Here is a 19,547-nt window from a genome sequence, read left to right on the forward strand (position 1 = left end):
TGACAATCACAATATAAATCCCTGACAATCTACCATGTGTAATTTTAAGTGAAATTGTATATTGTGAGATAAATAAATCATATCATATCATTATAAAGCTGCCTTTGGTTAATGGAAGTTAACTTACCTCATCAAGCTCGTTGAGTTCCCTCCGGTGCAGAGTAACAGCGTCCTGCACGAGGTTGTAGCAGTGCGGGCAGCTCTCGCAACCCTGCCCGTCGGCACGCTTCTTCTTGTTCTCCATACATCTGAAATTGGGCTGTTTTTTGATATGGCAACTCATGTTAAGTTATTGATAAAACTGTGTTAATTTAGTACGAAGAAGAGCGGTCTGCGCTCAAGGAGAAAAGTTATGGAAATACTCGTAATCACTGGCTCGAGCTGAGCTGAGCTATCGCTCACACTCTCGTGTCAACACTCTTCTGACACTCGCTTTCTGTCTCAGCGAGATATTGGTTGGTGGAGAGGAGACCCATTCGACACAGCTTCAGGTCAACGTACCTACCTGTCACACCGCCGTGCTTCAACGTTCTCCTGACACTCGCTCTGTCCGTCGGCGTTACACTGGTAGTTGGTGGAACTCCACTCGTCACAGTCGCAGTACTCGCAGTCTACATCTGTCAACCCACATACCTGTCACACCGCCGTCCTTCAACGTTCTCCTGACACTCGCTCTGTCCGTCGGCGTTACACTGGTAGTTGGTGGAACTCCACTCGTCACAGTCGCAGTACTCGCAGTCTACATCTGTCAACCCACATACCTGTCACACCGCCGACCTTCAACGTTCTCCTGACACTGCCACCCGTCAGCGTTACACTGGTAGTTGGTGGAGCCCCACTCGTCACAGTCGCAGTCTACATCTGTCAACCCACATACCTGTCACACCGCCGTCCTTCAACGTTCTCCTGAGACTCGCACTGTCCGTCGGCGTTACACTGGTAGTTGGTGGAGCCCCACTCGTCACAGTCGCAGTCTACATCTGTCAACCCACATACCTGTCACACCGCCGTCCCTCAACGTTCTCCTGACACTCGCACTGTCCGTCGGCGTTGCACTGGTAGTTGGTGGAACTCCACTCGTCACAGTCGCAGTCTACATCTGTCAACCCACATACCTGTCACACCGCCGTCCTTCAACGTTCTCCTGGCACTCGCACTGTCCGTCAGCGTTACACTGGTAGTTGGTGGAACTCCACTCGTCACAGTCGCAGTACTCGCAGTCTACATCTGTCAACCCACATACCTGTCACACCGCCGACCTTCAACGTTCTCCTGACACTGCCACCCGTCAGCGTTACACTGGTAGTTGGTGGAGCCCCACTCGTCACAGTCGCAGTCTACATCTGTCAACCCACATACCTGTCACACCGCCGTCCTTCAACGTTCTCCTGAGACTCGCACTGTCCGTCGGCGTTACACTGGTAGTTGGTGGAGCCCCACTCGTCACAGTCGCAGTCTACATCTGTCAACCCACATACCTGTCACACCGCCGTCCCTCAACGTTCTCCTGACACTCGCACTGTCCGTCGGCGTTGCACTGGTAGTTGGTGGAACTCCACTCGTCACAGTCGCAGTCTACATCTGTCAACCCACATACCTGTCACACCGCCGTCCTTCAACGTTCTCCTGGCACTCGCACTGTCCGTCAGCGTTACACTGGTAGTTGGTGGAACTCCACTCGTCACAGTCGCAGTACTCGCAGTCTACATCTGTCAACCCACATACCTGTCACACCGCCGTCCTTCAACGTTCTCCTGACACTCGCACTGTCCGTCGGCGTTGCACTGGTAGTTGGTGGAGCCCACTCGTCACAGTCGCAGTCTACATCTGTCACCCACATACCTGTCACACCGCCGTCCTTCAACGTTCTCCTGACACTCGCACTGTCCGTCGGCGTTACACTGGTAGTTGGTGGAGCCCACTCGTCACAGTCGCAGTCTACATCTGTCAACCCACATACCTAGCTGTCATACCGCCGTCCTTCAACGTTCTCCTGACACTCGCACTGTCCGTCGGCGTTACACTGGTAGTTGGTGGAGCCCATTCGTCACAGTCGCAGTCTACATCTGTCACCCACATACCTGTCACACCGCCGTCCTTCAACGTTCTCCTGACACTCGCACTGTCCGTCGGCGTTACACTGGTAGTTGGTGGAGCCCACTCGTCACAGTCGCAGTCTACATCTGTCAACCCACATACCTAGCTGTCATACCGCCGTCCTTCAACGTTCTCCTGACACTCGCACTGTCCGTCGGCGTTACACTGGTAGTTGGTGGAGCCCATTCGTCACAGTCGCAGTCTACATCTGTCACCCACATACCTGTCACACCGCCGTCCTTCAACGTTCTCCTGACACTCGCACTGTCCGTCGGCGTTACACTGGTAGTTGGTGGAGCCCCACTCGTCACAGTCGCAGTCCTGGCAGCCCTCGGCTGAAAAACCGTAGTGGTACTCGCGGCAGCGGTCACAGGTTAATCTGAAAATGTCAAATCAAATTAAAAGACATTCCAAAACCACCCTCTTCATCTTAGTATTTTCTCGGTAAAAAGTAGCCCAGGGTTTTAGCGAACTAATCGCAGGAATTGGCGAATGCATCTGTTTTCTGAAAGCATCCACTAAGTGAGGTTCTGACCTATAGGGGAAAAGGGGGGTAAGTCCAGTTTCCTCCACTACATAATCTACGTATATCTCAGTTTTTACAAGTAGTACCTACATGATTATTTCTTTGGTTAGCAAAATTAGAGTGCTGGAAATTGTGGGGCTAAAAAACTGCGGGAAATTAATAAAAAGCTTTATTATGTGTGCGCCTGTTTCACCAAATTCACTATTGACTCCTAACACTGACAATTTCCTGTAAAATGTGGGTCAAACTTTATTTGTTGGACCAGCATGTACGGTGAATTGACACTGTCAGGTGAAACAACTATTGTTAGCGTTGTGAAACAGGGCCTGGTTACTTGATTTTTATTGCAAGGTCAATTTGGCTAATTCCGTCATAGGGACTATTCCGTAGCGTTTTTTGATAGTTATGAGATTGATAATTTCATCGACAAAGCCGCGATTTCTTTTAGTAAAAGCAATCAAAAGCTTCCCTACGATTGAGAAACAAAGAAATAATACCTACGCTACGCTGGTGGACGGAAACGTTCCTATGACGAAATTAGCAACATTTAGGTACCTTACCTATTTAGTTTAAGATTATTTTAGAGCGCCAACAAACTGCTTTAAAGTTTGGCGAAACATTAGCTTATGGTACTCACAATGTTGTAATATTTGTTAAATTTTCAATAAAATAAAGCTCACCCATCAATGCCCGGCTTGCAGTAACACTGGCCAGTGTAAGGGTTGCACGTGGAATTGTAGGATCCTTCTAGATTACATTCGCAAGACCTGCAGCCTTCTCCCGATCTTATGTTATAGTAGCCGTCCTGTAATAATAGAGGGCATAACTCATAAGATATCTGCTATTGATACGGCAATTATGTGACTAAAAAGGTACATCCTGATGGTGACCTCAAAATGACGTCAAACGTCAAGTCTCGATGAATAAATGACCGACCCTAATATGACCTATAAATGAGGAGTGTCTTTTCAAAAGGGTTTATTTTTTTCTTAGCGGTACTTCTAGAGAGAACCTTGCTCAAGAAAATTTAAGGTCCAATTTAGAAATAGATTCCCAGAAAAAATAAACCCTTATGGATGTTAAGATGTTAAAATATTTTCATTAAGGAAACTGTAAGTCTAGTTTTAAGAAAATTTCCAGTGTTATATATAACTATAAAAGACTGTTTGTTTCTTGAATAAATAAATAAAATAAAATAAAATAAAAGACACTCCTCAAATGACGTCGCTTGTGCGTCGGTGACGTCAGTTTGCTACCTGGGGATTAATCGAGTCGCTTAATTTCAAACTCGGGTAAATCCATTCGACCCTCACAGCAAATATCTACCCTATTACCTTTTATTAATACCAAAATCGCATAATCTGACATATGGATTTTATCCGAGTTTGAACTTAAGCGACTCAATTTTTTGTTTTTGAAGTGTGAAGAGCTGCATGTAGCAGTAATGACAAAACCTGTTTGGCGGGTGTAATGTATTTAAATGTTTTAAAGTATATAAATCAATGGATATGGCGGAATAACCTGGGCAGCTGCCATAACAACTGGCTTAAGGAAGCACTAAGCCGGGAGTCATTGAAATCAAGGGGAGAGAGGCTTTTGCCCAGTGTCCCACCCAAATCGGCTAGTAAAAAAGTTATAACCAATATGATTCATCATCGCCACTGATGGCGCGCTTTATGCGAACCTGGCATATGTTGTGCTAATCAGACACGCAATCTAAAGCAAACATACAGAAGCATCCATCACTACCCTCATCATAGGGATGATGACACATGTTGAATTTTATAACAAAATCTAGTAAAATAGATGGCAAACGAGCAATTTATCACAATAATGTGGATATTAAAATAAAATATTGAAAAATTACAAAAATACAGGACCTGAAAGTTTCAAATTTAAGTTTTTTTTTTAACTTCCAAAAACGATAAAAGTAAGGGTACCATTCGATTCCTTACATTTCATCCAAAAAAATATTGTAGGTATAGCAACTATATACATAAACGCAATATTTCACCGACAAAAACGCAATTTTCTTGTTTTGTCCATACTACAAGATGGGCTCCCGGAGACCTTGACGTCACGTTCCCTTGCCGTTTTGTATAGGGCGTTTCGCGAGTGAAGTGCGACTGTCGGCCTTTGACTACAATTTCTGACTTCTGTGTTACTTTAATGCAACGGGTCCCATATAGACATTTGATCCTAAAAACAAACCCGATCGATTGATACCATAACTGAAAATTAGTCATGTAGCCTATTGACACCTACCTCGCATTTATCACACTGTCGGCCAATCACATGAGGCCTGCAGGAACAGTAGCCAGTCAGACCATCGCACTGAGGAGCACCGTCTGTGCTCTCGATAGTGCCGTGCTCGTCGCACTCGCAGGGCTTGCAGTCTCCCTTCTTTGTCGGGTCCAGGGCGTCGCCGAAGAAACCTGAAAGGATTTAATGCCTACACGTACAACTTAAATCATATACGAGTAGGTACCTATAGTTTGTCAAAGGACTGTCTCATTTCAAACAGACAGATAGAATCATACTATCTTTGTCTTACACTAGTACTAGCACCCAAAAGAAAAGGATGAGTATAGTTTTGTTTGTCCTTATTTACTGACAATTTGGTTTGGCCAACTATACTTAATAGTTTCTATGATAACTGATCGGTGATCACGTGGTGCTTTCCATAGAAAACGAAGCGCCGGAAGCTCCGGCCCGGGCCCGGCCTGGTCTAGCGTGAGTCATCCTTTAACCTAAGAACTAGCTTGTCGGAAAACATCACCAAAGAGAATAGATAGTATAGAGGGGTCCTGTCATAGTAAATTTTGTAGTCACAGTAAATTTACTGCCATCTATCGACACACGATTAAAACTCAAAATGAAAATGTATAAAACTATCAAAAAAATGTATATAATATGGATAAATGATTTCATTATTTTTATTATATCATTTCGACCCATGTTCTTTCATTGATACCTAAGTTAAAATTGTTAAATATGAAACGGTGTCAACGCCATCTAGCCGAGCATAGGCCAAAGTTTTGTGTGCGCCATCTATCCGAGAATGACTATTTCTTGATTTCCGAGGCATGTTTTTACCTTAGACTTTATTCATCTTATACGGAGTTACATTTATGTCTTTGACATCACTATAGTCGGATGATTCATATTTGCATTATTTCACACATGTCACTCACAACAGCAATACAACGTAAAATGTCTTGCACATCGAAATCACAAAGGAAGACAATTGCACTGCGAACGTTTACGTTCTACGTCTTTTTTTTAATTAGGGTTGGCCGGACACCACCGTTATAAAGTAAATCGATATAAATTTTTCATTTTAGGTCGCAACAAAGCATAATTCTAGCTTTATTTAAATCTCAAATAATAATTCATTAAACGTCACAACTCACAATTCGATACCTCAGTCTAGGTGCCATCCAATCGTAATCGCTTGCTGTGTCAATCGATTTGGGTTAGTTACATCTCTATAAACGTCAGTCATAATGTGTCAAATAATGCAAATAGGAATAATCCGACTATAACTTACCGGCCAAACACTTGTCACAGTGTTCCCCAGCAGTGTTATAAATACACTTGAGGCACTCTCCCGTGGTCCTGTTGCAGTTGCCGACAGCATTCGGGTCCACATTGCCGTTGCATTGGCACTCTTCACACTCCTTAGCCGGTCCGAACTGGCCGGTGGGGTCGCCGAAATGGCCGTCGGCACACACTTCACATCTTGGTCCTGGAAACACACAAAAAATTCATCTTTGTGCCGTAATTATGTGAGTGATCACCAGCCTGAAAACATATTTGAGCAGAAGCCAGTTTAAAAATAATTTTTCGCCACACCAGCTCGTAAAGGCTTTCTTTATGTATGTATGTATGTAAACACTTTATTGTACATAAGACAGGTTAAGATACAATTAAAAAAAAGTATACAATGTACAAAGGCGAACTTATCCTTATAAGGGATCTCTTCCAGTCAACCTTTGAGCAATTGAGAGTAGACAAATGAAAATGACAGACAAACGAACACGTACTGAAACGCAAATTATGGTTCAATTATTACCCAAGTAAATAATTAAATCCTTTAGCCTAAAGCCCTTGCTACACACGGCCCTTGCCCTTGCTCTTTATTCGTTAAAAACTGATAAGATAGTTGAATTTTATCCACAAGAGTGGTAAAGTAATTTGATGCAAATTGTGAGTTGTTTCCTCATGTTGGCTCAATATAATATTACGCGAAACTCTGCGTAGGTTGCGCCACTACCAAAATCCATCACAATCTGTGGGTCTACAGCGAAACAAGGAAATCATTTCGTTATCTAACCTCTCTATCACTCTTGCATATTAGAATTGAAAAAGAGGCAGATAACTAAATTTCGATCTTCGCGTTTCCCGGTAGGCCCTTTGTAAACAAACCGCCTTGATGCATCAATGTCATAATTTTATCAATGTATAAGTTACGAGTACTAAGTTTAAGATAGGCGTTAGTGCTGCACTCTGGCGGCAGAACATTGCAGTAATACAGTATTTGCAGTCATCCAGTGTGTTCGCGATCGACATAAAACAGGAATTTCAAGAAAATTTTAAAATCTAAACTCACCAGCGTAACCATTAGGGCAGTCCGTGCACCAGATGCTTTGGTCAGCCAACTGCACGCACCCACTGCTCTTAGGGCAGGGGCAGGGTTTGCAATCGTCCGGTGTGCCCGCGATCGCGTTGCCATAGTAACCCTTGGCGCATCGCTCGCAGTTGCTACCGGCGGTGTTGTGCTTACAGATGCAGAACCCTGGGAAGAAGTTTGAAGGTTAGATTAGGCTATCTCAGCCATGGGATAAAGATTATGTCGTAAGAGGAAACCAAAAGACTGGCCCATGAAAGGAAGGATTGGCGATTACTCCACCGAAAAGAGCGGTGCTCTTAACACTTTCAGTGCGACATGCCCCATTTACAATACACAAATGGACACATATACGCGTTCTTGGAAGTGAATGTGTTAAGTTATGATGATGATGATCATAGTTAGGGGATTGTAATGGCGCCAGGAATATACAGTTATTTAATTTCCTAGAGAGGTGTCACCTGTGCCAAATTCTTGCTGAAGAGATTATATTACCTGTAGTCCTTCGAGCCGGATTTTAGAATTTTATCTTAATTATGTTGCTAATACTAAAGGAGCCCACGGATTACCAGTTAGCCGGACGATATCAGGCTGTCAGTTAACCTTTTGGACGCCAACGACCGATATATCCGCACCGTAGGTTCAACGCCAAAGACCGATTAATCGGTCACAGACCACAGAGCAACATCGACCTACGTGCATATACATGAAGTTCAACTTCAGTTTTAACACTTCGGTGACGTGCGTGACAGCTTTTGTGTTTGACACGGCGTCGAAAAGGTTAAACGCAAAAGGTGACAGTTCAGAACAACTAGCAGGCTGATATCGTCCGGCAAACTGGTAATCTGTGAGCCCCTTAAGGTCTATTAAATGATGTTGATGTTACCAGTAGCGGTGTCACAGATGTGTGCGTGCTTGTTACAGTCGCAGGGTATACAGGTGGAGTAAGGGCCGCCATTGGCTGGTTCATGCCGGTACCCCGGGGCGCATTCCTCGCAGTAGTCACCGACGTACGCGGCGGGGCAGCTGCATTTTTCTACCCAGTTGGCTGGGCCTAGGCCTTTCTCGCGGCCGACCTGAAATGGAGGGTTGTTCAGTCATGAGACGAAGGCTTGAGGAAATTAACACTACTATTAACTAACACTAAACTAACAGAAAACTTGTTATAGCCTTGAAGCCTTGAGTCACAGAATTTTTATTGGTGTACGTCTGGATGCAGTTAATTATGTCGCCTTATCTATTGTTGAACTTGAATACTTTAAGCAACAGTAAAACTTCGTTAAGGTGACAGTCCATTTCCAAGCGCAGCTGCACTACTGTTCATTTTACTATGGAAATCGACAGTAACAGCGACGCGTTCAATACCAGTAGTGCAGCTGCGGTCAGAAATGGAATGTTACCCTTAAATGATTTTGAAAAATTTCTTAGATATTTAAATGGGACAAATTGCAAGAAATCCAAGTGCAGGGAATAGAGTAGAATAATGTATTACCCAGGAAATCTTATTTATTAAACGTGATCAGCGATCACTGATCACCTAGCGGGTTGTACTGTAATTATGTAGATATTTTTAAGGGTTACTTCTAGACCTAAAGAGGGTTTTACTGTAATTATGTAAATTGTAGGTGTTTTTCAATAAACAACCGGTTGTCCGAAAAGATTATCTTAAACCAATTAGCTGCAGATCTTACCTTGGCAGTCTCAAGCTTGACATTCATCAGATACCCGACCCCGTTCCTATTGAACGTGCCCCTAATCTTGATGGCCGTGAGGTTCTGCAGAATGGACATGAAGTCGAAGTTGTGAAGAGTTGGTGTCCAGCCGTACCGAGGGTCCTCGTGGAGTATGAAGGAAAATTCTTGAGCCTGGAACAGGTTACACAATTAATAAATAGTTGGTTGGGACATGGTGAAAGCTAATTTGTCACTTCAGAATCAGTAAACCAACACAGTAGCGATAAAGAGGCTTTACTATTCATTTGATAGTGGTGCTTCCACACTCCATTGAATTAATAAATAGTTGGTTGGGACATGGTGAAAGCTAATTTGTCACTTCAGATTTCAGAATCAGTAAACCAACACAGTAGCGACGAAGAGGCTTTACTATTAATTTGATAGTGGTGCTTCCTCACTCCATTGGCAAGTCGCTGCGGAGTTAGCTTAGACGGATTGTACGTTAAAACTCCAGTTATCAAAATACCTGATCAGAAGGTTCCGCATTATTCTGAGCATACATATTGATAGCCACGGACTGCTGCGCGCCCTCCAGAATTATATCCTGGGCCGACGGATACCCCCTACTTTACCCCAGGCGTAGAAATAACTTCAACATGTGGTTGAGTTAGCTTAGATGGATAAACTTACTTGTGGCCACGCCAATTCCTGGGATTAGTTGCCAAGCGGACCCCAGGCTCCCATGAGCCGTGGCAAAATGCCGGGACAACGCGAGGAAGATGATGTATTAAACTTACTTGATCAGAAGGTTCCGGATTATTCTGCGCGTAAATATTTATAGCCACGGATTGCTGCGCCCCCTCCAGAATTATATCCTGGGCCGACGGATACCCCCTACTTTCACCCAGGCGGAGTGTGAACTTAAGCTTGTGGTTGTACGAGGGACGCTGGTCGCCCAAGAACTGGTTGGAGGCGAGGAAGTAGACCGTTTCCTGGCCTGATGAACGGACTTCTGCGGAAGAGAAGGGATAAAGAGTTTAAGTTTAGATTAGTCGTAGATTAAGGTACATAAGGTACGGGTAAGGTAAGGGTTTTGTTACTAACCAATGATATGGTTAAATTATGTTCTGAAATAAATTTTCAACTCAATTAAGGAAAAATAGTCAAATGAAGCAGAGCGCTCCATAAGTAAACTTGATAATCTTGTAGACTTTATGCATCTATTTGAGCTTGAATAAAAACTTTTATTAAAATTCTTAGATTTAGATTAATTTTACTAATCAGTTTACGAACTGTGTAGTTCTCTCTGCAATGTCACTGTTTATAGAATTCAGCGCTGTTCTTCTCTAAGACTCAGTCTGAGCACTCAGTTATTAGTGATAAATTTCTCGAGCCACTTATACCAAAATCGAATGCCGCCGGCACCCGTCTATTTTCTGTCGTACTTTTATGTCTCTTCTGTAGTCTGGCATTTCGGCGCTAACTTTTTACCTCTTACCATTATTCTCTATCCGTCTCAGCGCTCCACTTCTCCGATTCTCTGAGGAAATGTGCGCTCAGTTCGTGTAACTGGTATTCCAGCGCTAACTTGCCTACCACTTACCAATATTCTGAGTGTTAGCGTTAAACTGCAACACAGCCGGCTCCCGCCTATCTGTCTCAGCGCTCCACTTCTCCGAGTCTCTGAGGAAATGTGCGCTCAGTTCGTGTAACTGGTATTCCAGCGCTAACTTGCCTACCACTTACCAATATTCTGAGTGTTAGCGTTAAACTGCAACACAGCCGGCTCCCGCCTATCTGTCTCAGCGCTCCACTTCTCCGAGTCTCTGAGGAAATGTGCGCTCAGTTCGTGTAACTGGTATTCCAGCGCTAACTTGCCTACCACTTACCAATATTCTGAGTGTTAGCGTTAAACTGCAACACAGCCGGCTCCCGCCTATCTGTCTCAGCGCTCCACTTCTCCGAGTCTCTGAGGAAATGTGCGCTCAGTTCGTGTAACTGGTATTCCAGCGCTAACTTGCCTACCATTTACCAATATTCTGAGTGTTAGCGTTAAACTGCAACACAGCCGGCTCCCGTCTATCTGTCTCAGCGCTCCACTTCTCCGAGTCTCTGAGGAAATGTGCGCTCAGTTCGTGTAACTGGTATTCCAGCGCTAACTTGCCTACCACTTACCAATATTCTGAGTGTTAGCGTTAAACTGCAACACAGCCGGCTCCCGTCTATCTGTCTCAGCGCTCCACTTCTCCGAGTCTCTGAGGAAATGTGCGCTCAGTTCGTGTAACTGGTATTCCAGCGCTAACTTGCCTACCACTTACCAATATTCTGAGTGTTAGCGTTAAACTGCAACACAGCCGGCTCCCGTCTATCTGTCTCAGCGCTCCACTTCTCCGAGTCTCTGAGGAAATGTGCGCTCAGTTCGTGTAACTGGTATTCCAGCGCTAACTTGCCTACCACTTACCAATATTCTGAGTGTTAGCGTTAAACTGCAACACAGCCGGCTCCCGTCTATCCGTCTCAGCGCTCCACTTCTCCGAGTCTCTGAGGAAATGTGCGCTCAGTTCGTACCTATAACTGGTATTCCAGCGCTAACTTGCCTACAACTTACCAATATTCTGAGTGTTAGCGTTAAACTGCAACGCAGCCGGCTCCCGTCTATCTGTCTCAGCGCTCCACTTCTCCGAGTCTCTGAGGAAATGTGCGCTCAGTTCGTACCTATAACTGGTATTCCAGCGCTAACTTGCCTACCACTTACCAATATTCTGAGTGTTAGCGTTAAACTGCAACGCAGCCGGCTCCCGCTTATCCGTCTCAGCGCTCCACTTCTCCGAGTCTCTGAGGAAATGTGCGCTCAGTTCGTACGACTGGTATTTCGGCGCTGAGTTGCACTGGGATGAATGGCCGAAGCAGAAGCAGGGGGTGCAGCCGAATTCATTGTCGAGGTCCAGGTTGAAGAAACCCGGTTTACACCTGGAAGATAGGTTGAATTTAACAAAGGGTTCATTTGACTAAATCAGGAAAAGCGGTGAAGTAATTTGACTTCTACGTGTAGTTTGTTTTTGGGTCATTTTCTAGTAAAAGATGACTTAATTTGAGACTAATCGTAACTGAGTTTCATAGCAGTGTCTCTACTGCCCGCGCTATTACAGTCACACAGTTTCACACCAATAACAGCTACTTTTTTATCGTTTTGTTGCCATGTACTCGCTGTTGCACTTTATTAACTTTTTAGTGAAGCTTGGTTTAACACATTCAGTGCCGAAAACCCGACTATCCGGTATTTTATGATTTCGTTCCCAGGCCTACCGATAGTCGGGATCGTGGTAATACAGCTTTATATGACGAAATGTTTGTGGCCTAGCGCGGATGTCTTGTTTGGCTGGGTGGCAATGAATATCTGGGCGACCGAGCTTTGCTCGGAAAACATATAAAAACTCAAAAAATGCGCGTTTTCCCAGAGATAAAACCTAGCTAAATCGATTTTTCGCCCCCACAGCATAGAGAAATATAGTAAGACAAGAGTGCTCACTCCATACATCAGTTTTGGTACCAAAAATACTATTATTTTCACAGCCGACACCGACCGGAAAGTCTAATAACTAGCACCGACCGGAAAGTCTAACAACATAAGACTTTCCGGTCGGAGCTACATATATTGTCAAGTAGCAGTACTGATAATTCCGCTACTCGATGCTAGATGTCGACTATGAAAATAATAGTCTTTTTGGTACCAACACTCATGTATGGAGTGAGCAACCTACCTATGTATTTTTCTCTCTAGGTTTTACTTACTCGCGACATCTCCTGCCTTCAACATTCTGCTTGCACTGACAAACGCCAGTGACCGGGTCGCACTGTGGCATGTTGCCAAAACTGCCAGCATCATTGCAGTCGCAAGGTTTGCAGCCTAGCGCAGTGAAGTCGTAGTGGTTGGGTGCGCATGCGTCGCATTTGTCGCCGGTCACCCCGGGCTTGCACTGGCACTTGCCTTCGGCGTTGCATTGCAGGCTGCGGGAACCTGTGGTAATAAATAAAACATTGTTATCGTTTCTATATGGATCTCAAACATAAACTTTCTGTTTGCCGTCACACATCATTCCGTCTGTTTACCGTCACACGTCGTTCCTAATAATATATTTCGTATAAGAAGTTTAATGTGGTGTTGGCGGAGGATGGAAAGGATCAGTTGGACAGAAAGGAAGACGAATGAAGAAGTCCTAAGTATGATAGGAGAAAAGCGAAGCTTATTAAATACAATAATAAATAGGCGAGGCATGATGGTAGGACACCTGATACGGCATGACAAGTTTTTCCTGAACATCTTGGAAGGCAGGATTGAAAAGACAAGAGAAGAAGGGAAACCTAGAATAACTTATCTTAGCCAAATAAAAAATGATACGTCGTATGAGGAAATTAAATGACTGGCACAAGAAAGGAATGATTGGCGATTACTCCACCGACAAAAGCAAAGCTCTTAAGTTATGATGATGATGATGATGAAGAAGTTAAGAGACAAAAGCTGGAATTTTAACCCAGGACAGGACACGGCGAACACTAACTACCATTAAGTACCCGTTCCATGTACACCATAAAATCAAGCGTTTGTAGCAAAACTGATCAGTGGAATAGGTGCAATAGCACTCAGTTGTGTTCTACAAGAATTCTGTTGAATGATCTTTGGAACAAACGTTCATCGCACGTTTTTTAATTCGAAATTCAAAGTCTAATATACTGAATATATACAAATATTTATAAGACAAGATAGAACCTACATATGTGTACTCATACCGCACTCGCTGACAAGAGGCAAAATCGTCAACAAGGCGTCTCAGTGCCGTTTTCCACAAATCTCTCTTGTGAGGCCATGTCGGTCTCGCATCGGTCTATTCACCAAAAACGGTGTTTCTCCGGTGTTACACCATAAATTGTCTGGATTAGACGCAAAGGCCGATGATGATGATGATGATGATGATGATGACTTACCAGTAGCATCACAGTTGCAAGGCAGACATATATCGCCCTGCGACGAGAAGTAGTTCTCTCTGCACCTCTCACAGTTCGGCCCATCTCTGTTCTCAGCGCATTCTATGCAGTGCCCGCCGTGCCCAGTGTGTTCGTATAGGTCCTTGTCAAAGTAGCATTTGTTGGAGAACCCGTTGCAGTTGCAGGCTGGAAGGGGAGTAATTATTGCGATAAGGGTGTATGTGATTTATTATGAGAGATTGATCTTATAAGAAAAGGTCTCTTAAAAATTTTAAATATACTCAAAACACCTTGTTATAATTATGAAAAGCTCTTTGAGACACAATTGGACACACAATGGTTATTTACGATACAAGTGTGAAAGTAAGAAACGCGCGAGTGACGAGACACGAGCGAAGGGAGTGTTTGAAATCGACACGAGTTGCGAATTACCTATTCGCACGTGTATCGTATACATATGGCCCTTGAAATTTTCGACGTAGTTAAAGTCTATTTTTTTATTCGGTAGACTAAAATGACATTTCATAGTATGAAATGACATTTTATGTTCATACTATGAAATGTCATTTTAGTCTACCGAATAAAAAAATAGACTCTAGGTAATGTGCTGCATGGTAAACTCAAAAAGCTATCTAAAAAAAACTTGATGGGTCAATGACCTGTCCCAGTAAAGTGAGGTAGTGTGCGTGAAGTGAGCTTGTGTGTGAAATGGGGTAAATTGACAGGATCTGAAAATTTACCCACCTCTACCGTCGCCTTAAAGCAACGGTGTCGTAATGTGTGCTATATTTTTTTATCATGATAAATAGGTATATGTTGGATTAAAAAGGGGTCGCCTACATTCGCTGGCAGCAGTATTGACAAACAAAAGTAAAATAGGTTGGAAAACTACTTATATTTACAGTGAATATCTGGGAGACATATAAAAACTCAAAAATGCGCGTTTTCCCAGAGATAAGACCTATATACTTAGCTAGATCTATTTTTGCGCCCGAAAACCCCCATATACCACTACTAAGTGGTAGTGACCGTTCCTACGAAGCACAGGAGGTCTCGGGTTCGAAGCCCGGTCAGGGCATTTAATTGTGTGTTCAGGACTAATATTTTTTCCTGAGTTATGGATGTTATCTATGTATGTATATATATCGTCACCTACTAGTACCCATAGTTTGAGGGTAGGTCGATCTGTGTAAGATTGTCACGATATAATTATATTTTTTATATAAACATACAGATAATAAAAATCGTAAACCATTTTTCGCTTTGCTCTAGATTTGTAAAAAAGCTAATCGTTATATAGGTAGTATTTTTTATATAAGTTTATTAAACAAAATAACGCCTTGCTAGTGTGTAGTTAGTACGTACCCCTAAAAATAACGAAACAAACAAAACGTAAAATAAAAATACAAATAGTTTCAAAACAAAAAATAAAGATTAAGAGAGTTTATTTTTCGAGTAGGCTTATGCGCTTATGAACGTCAAATAAAGCTACACCAGCTCCCCTACACCTCTGCCCTGAGAAGATTTAAATCCCCCCTCAATTAGAGGAGGGTATCCCAATATGGGACTGGCAACAAACTCGGCGGGACACATCTTTTCATTTTACATTTTACAATTAACATGCATTAATTCAATAAATACAATTCACATGTGCCAAGCTCATTCATACAGTAATTTGGCTTAGCTTCCAATAAACATACCTCTTCGTCTCGAATCTTATATTATTAGATACAATACAACATGTAACTACTACCTACAAGAGAGGTAATTAATGTAAATACAAATTTCAAGTTGGACACTTAGTTCGCCCACTTAGAGCGTTTTGACATTGTCCGATCCGATATCAGATGGTAAGCAAGACAGCGCTATACAAATATAGCAATGTCCCACTCACACATCGGATCCGCATCCAATGTGTAGCTCAACTTAGGGTTTGTTTCCCAAATAGTTTTAAGTCATAATGCATGTATTGTTTGTCCGCATTTTCGTTAGTCGTAATTTATTTGATTCAGAAACGCGTCACTTTTCAGGATTGCCATAAAACAAACCTAACCTAACCCATCTATAGGATAATCTGACGAAAATCCTGAAAAGTCAACGGTTTAAGTTTTTTGACTAATGATAATATGACAAACAATACATTATAACTTAAAACTTTATGGGAAACAAAGGGACCCCCTCGACTTACCCTTGCACTCAAACACGTTGGTAGTGGTGGCCCTGCCCCACGGCGCGTCATTGTAAGAATCTCTGCAGCGCTCGCAGGAACGACCAGCCGTGTTGTGCTCACATCTGTATGATCATGTCCAAATTAGTTATCTATCCAGCACAGACAAGACATCCTCTAGACTGAGCATAGCGCTACCCCCCCTGCCACAAATATAAGGTAGTTTTACTCCATCTTCGAGTCAAAGTGTCTTTGTGTGACGTCCGTGCTTTGAACGGACCAATCACGGCACGGGACTCGCTCACCTCGTCCCCCGCACCCCAGTATTTTTGAGCAGCATCGGTTTCATGAAATAATTGCTCTAAACTCCGTCTAGGGGATTCCTAGCCACTTGACCGTCCGACGATAGCATAGTATCCGAAAAAAATATGCTCTTAACCGTCCGCGGGAACCTTACTATCCAAAGGGGTGGAAGAAAGAATTGATTTCAGAGCCATCTAACGGAATATTTCGGCATTATTTACTAATTCTCTTGATGCAACAACGTAGCCTAACTAAATAGTTAGCTCTAAAAAAATATAGATGGCAGTGTACGCTAAAGTTGTGGATGCGCAGCGCGGGGCGTGCGACGCTAAAAAACCCCGTACGGTTGAGAGGAAAACAGTCTCGCGGGCCGGACGGTCAAGTGGCTAGTCTTTGCTAGCCAGGGGCCCATTTCTCGACCAAGATACACGCAAAGAGGAGATAGACTGTATTTAATGAACTTTCTGCAGGGAGTCAGAGGAGACTGCAATGCACATTCTCTGTTCCTGTGGACCACTAATGTCAAAAAGAAGTACCTGCTTAGGGCGGCACGTATGGCAACCGTAATGCTCTGTACCTCATAAGGTACAGAGCATTACGACACAAAGAACTTAATTTCCCGGATTCAATGGGCATTAGTAATGAACGTGAACTTTAAAGGGCCGTCACAATGTGTTTTTTAAAAACATGACTTAGTATACAATTTTATAGTAAATATTCAGGGTACTTTCAATTAATAATTTAGCCAACAGTATCGTTATTTATGAATGGGGAGTTAAACATCAGAATGGTATTTGTATAACAAATGCATTTAAACCCAAATTTCAGTTGCTTATCGTAAAAAAAAATCGTACTTGGAACGTAAAATGCTCTACGTAACGTATCGTTTTCTGCACACCTTTTAGAACAACAATGACCCTCTTTCAAAGCATGAGCAATGAAAAATAACATTTTATAAACTTGCCTGCAGGCCATTACACCATTCTGCCGGTCGCAGATAGAAGCGTGTCCGTTGCACGTGCACCTAGCACCAACGGCCACGTCGGCGATGGCGTACCAGTACGACTGCAGCACGGAGCTGTCCCCGAAGATCTCGTCTCCGAACGTGTTCAAGCGGTCCAGGGAGATGCGGATGTCGGTCGCCGTTACCCATTCCTGTGGGAAAGATGGAACTTTAAACTGTCCAGCCGGTCTAGCCGAGCTACAATCGCTATCGCTTCGACAACGAAACGCTTTGTGTCTCTCTATCACTCTTCCATATTAGTGCGACAGTGACAGTTGCATTTCGATCGCTACGGAGCGTTAGCGATTGGCACGTTGGCTACGCGGACTGTTGACGTCACCAGACAAATCGTGATCTTTGACTTTCCTACAAAAATTAGTTGGCAGACCTGAAAATGTTTTATTTGGCCTCGAGTACAGGATTATTGTCAAACGTATACTAAGTCCCGTTGCACCATCCGCACTTGCCAGATATCAACTTTTGCGTTTAACTGACAGGCCGATATCGTCCGGCGGACTGGTAATCAGTGGGCTCCTTTAGTGCCAGTTCACCATCCGTACTTGTCAGACTGATCAACGTCAGCCAGTTTCACCGTTTTTTTTAACGGTGACAGACGGTTTGGTGCAACCGACCCTTGGTATTCTCTTACACTCCTGTCAGAGTAGAAAACAAAATATTGACTTAGAGCATCGTAAAGTACTAGTACGTGAACTCTCTCAGCTTGCCAATTCAACGTGACAGATAAACTTGACATACGATTATCTTAGGTACCTGAAGCTCAGGACTGCTGTCGAAAGTGTAAGCTGACTGTCTGCCCTCCAGAGTTGAACACGTTGCCTCCAGAAAGCGGGACAATGTCGTAGTACTCGCTGGTACAAATGCCCAACCAAATAGCTAAAGAGACAGATAAACTTTACCTGTAGTTCAGGACTGCTGTCGAAAGTGTAAGCCGACGGTCTTCCCTCCAGAGTTGAGAACAGCACGTTGCCTCCAGAAAGCGGGGCAATGTCGGAATATTCACTGGTACAGAGGGCTCTTGTTTCCGCTTGCAGGTCGGCTTCTCTTTGCTCTTGTACACCGTACATGTCCCGGCAGGAGGCACTGTACATTAAACAAAACATAATTGTGATGTTTTCAAGCAAAACCTACTACATTGTCGCTTACCGTAAGGACGAAATTTGCTCGTATCTTTATACGAATAACCTGTCAGAGGGTCCTTATGGAAAGCGAAAATGTGGTTCTCTCAGGATTCTACTTTAGAATCCATCGCTTCATTCAGGATTCAATGTACGCCCTTGACGGAAATACTCATACTCATACTCATACTCATACTCGTTTATTCATAAAGCCAATTTACATGTCAAATAAATTATACACTTACACTTAAACTTAAAATTATATATACAATCAATCGAAAATTAAAACAAAGCTTAAAATATATCATTTTGATCCCTTGTAACACAAACTACTATACCTGAAGTACTGATACGGTTCCCACTCTGAGTTTTCACTGGCGCGCCGATAGATGGCGAAGCTCTGCGGCCGCGGCGAGTAGAATACGATACGGATGTATGTGATGTCGTAGGACTTGCCTGGAGACAATAGATGGAAAAAGGTTAATCAAAACACAACGGTGTACTTATTAGGGAACTACTAGATTCCTGATAAGAACAATCATTCTCTATAGATCCAGGACTAAACATTAGCCCAAAAAGTTGTTTCAAAATTTAAAAATCGGCCAAGTGCGAGTTGGACTCGAGTTCCAAGGGTTCCGTACATTAAGTCCGACTCACGCTTGACTGCACATTTTCCTGTCATCTATAGGTAAAGAACTATTTTGTGTAATTTTTTCAAAATTTTAGACCCAGTAGTTTCGGAGATAAAGGGGGGAAAGGTCGAACAGACAGACACACAGATGCTCGAGTGATCCTATAAGGGTTCCGTTTTTTCCTTTTGAGGTGCGGAACCCTAAAAATTTGTGAGTTTTCAATGGCTTGGCAGGCTTTATCTAGGAATTTTGGAGGAGTAAACATACACACACACACACACACACACACACACACACACACACACACTTTGTAATACCTACTATAACCTAGGGACCTAAGCAAATGCGTAATTTTTTCAATTGTATCTGTTAGGGAGACCTGTTATTGGCTTCATGA

The 19,547-nt window shown here is 43.3% G+C and overlaps 1 protein-coding gene across 1 annotated transcript in view; it reads right to left on the reverse strand.

The window, feature by feature from the left end:
• Positions 1 to 19,547, reverse strand: part of LOC134660935 (laminin subunit gamma-1) — a 56,963-nt gene that overhangs the window by 26,637 nt on the left and 10,779 nt on the right. Inside the window, exons 4-19 of the mRNA XM_063516821.1 lie at positions 18,857 to 18,974; positions 18,300 to 18,483; positions 17,344 to 17,534; positions 16,098 to 16,201; positions 13,910 to 14,095; positions 12,719 to 12,944; positions 11,682 to 11,896; positions 9,724 to 9,938; positions 8,945 to 9,118; positions 8,140 to 8,329; positions 7,236 to 7,421; positions 6,174 to 6,371; positions 4,889 to 5,058; positions 3,304 to 3,428; positions 2,321 to 2,476; positions 128 to 248 (exon numbers count right to left, since the gene is read on the reverse strand). Coding sequence (XP_063372891.1) covers positions 128 to 248; positions 2,321 to 2,476; positions 3,304 to 3,428; positions 4,889 to 5,058; positions 6,174 to 6,371; positions 7,236 to 7,421; positions 8,140 to 8,329; positions 8,945 to 9,118; positions 9,724 to 9,938; positions 11,682 to 11,896; positions 12,719 to 12,944; positions 13,910 to 14,095; positions 16,098 to 16,201; positions 17,344 to 17,534; positions 18,300 to 18,483; positions 18,857 to 18,974 — 2,759 coding nt within the window. The remainder of the gene's footprint in view (positions 1 to 127; positions 249 to 2,320; positions 2,477 to 3,303; positions 3,429 to 4,888; positions 5,059 to 6,173; positions 6,372 to 7,235; positions 7,422 to 8,139; positions 8,330 to 8,944; positions 9,119 to 9,723; positions 9,939 to 11,681; positions 11,897 to 12,718; positions 12,945 to 13,909; positions 14,096 to 16,097; positions 16,202 to 17,343; positions 17,535 to 18,299; positions 18,484 to 18,856; positions 18,975 to 19,547) is intronic.

This window comes from Cydia amplana, chromosome Z (assembly GCF_948474715.1).
Source record: "Cydia amplana chromosome Z, ilCydAmpl1.1, whole genome shotgun sequence".
Taxonomy (NCBI): Eukaryota; Metazoa; Arthropoda; class Insecta; order Lepidoptera; family Tortricidae; genus Cydia; species Cydia amplana.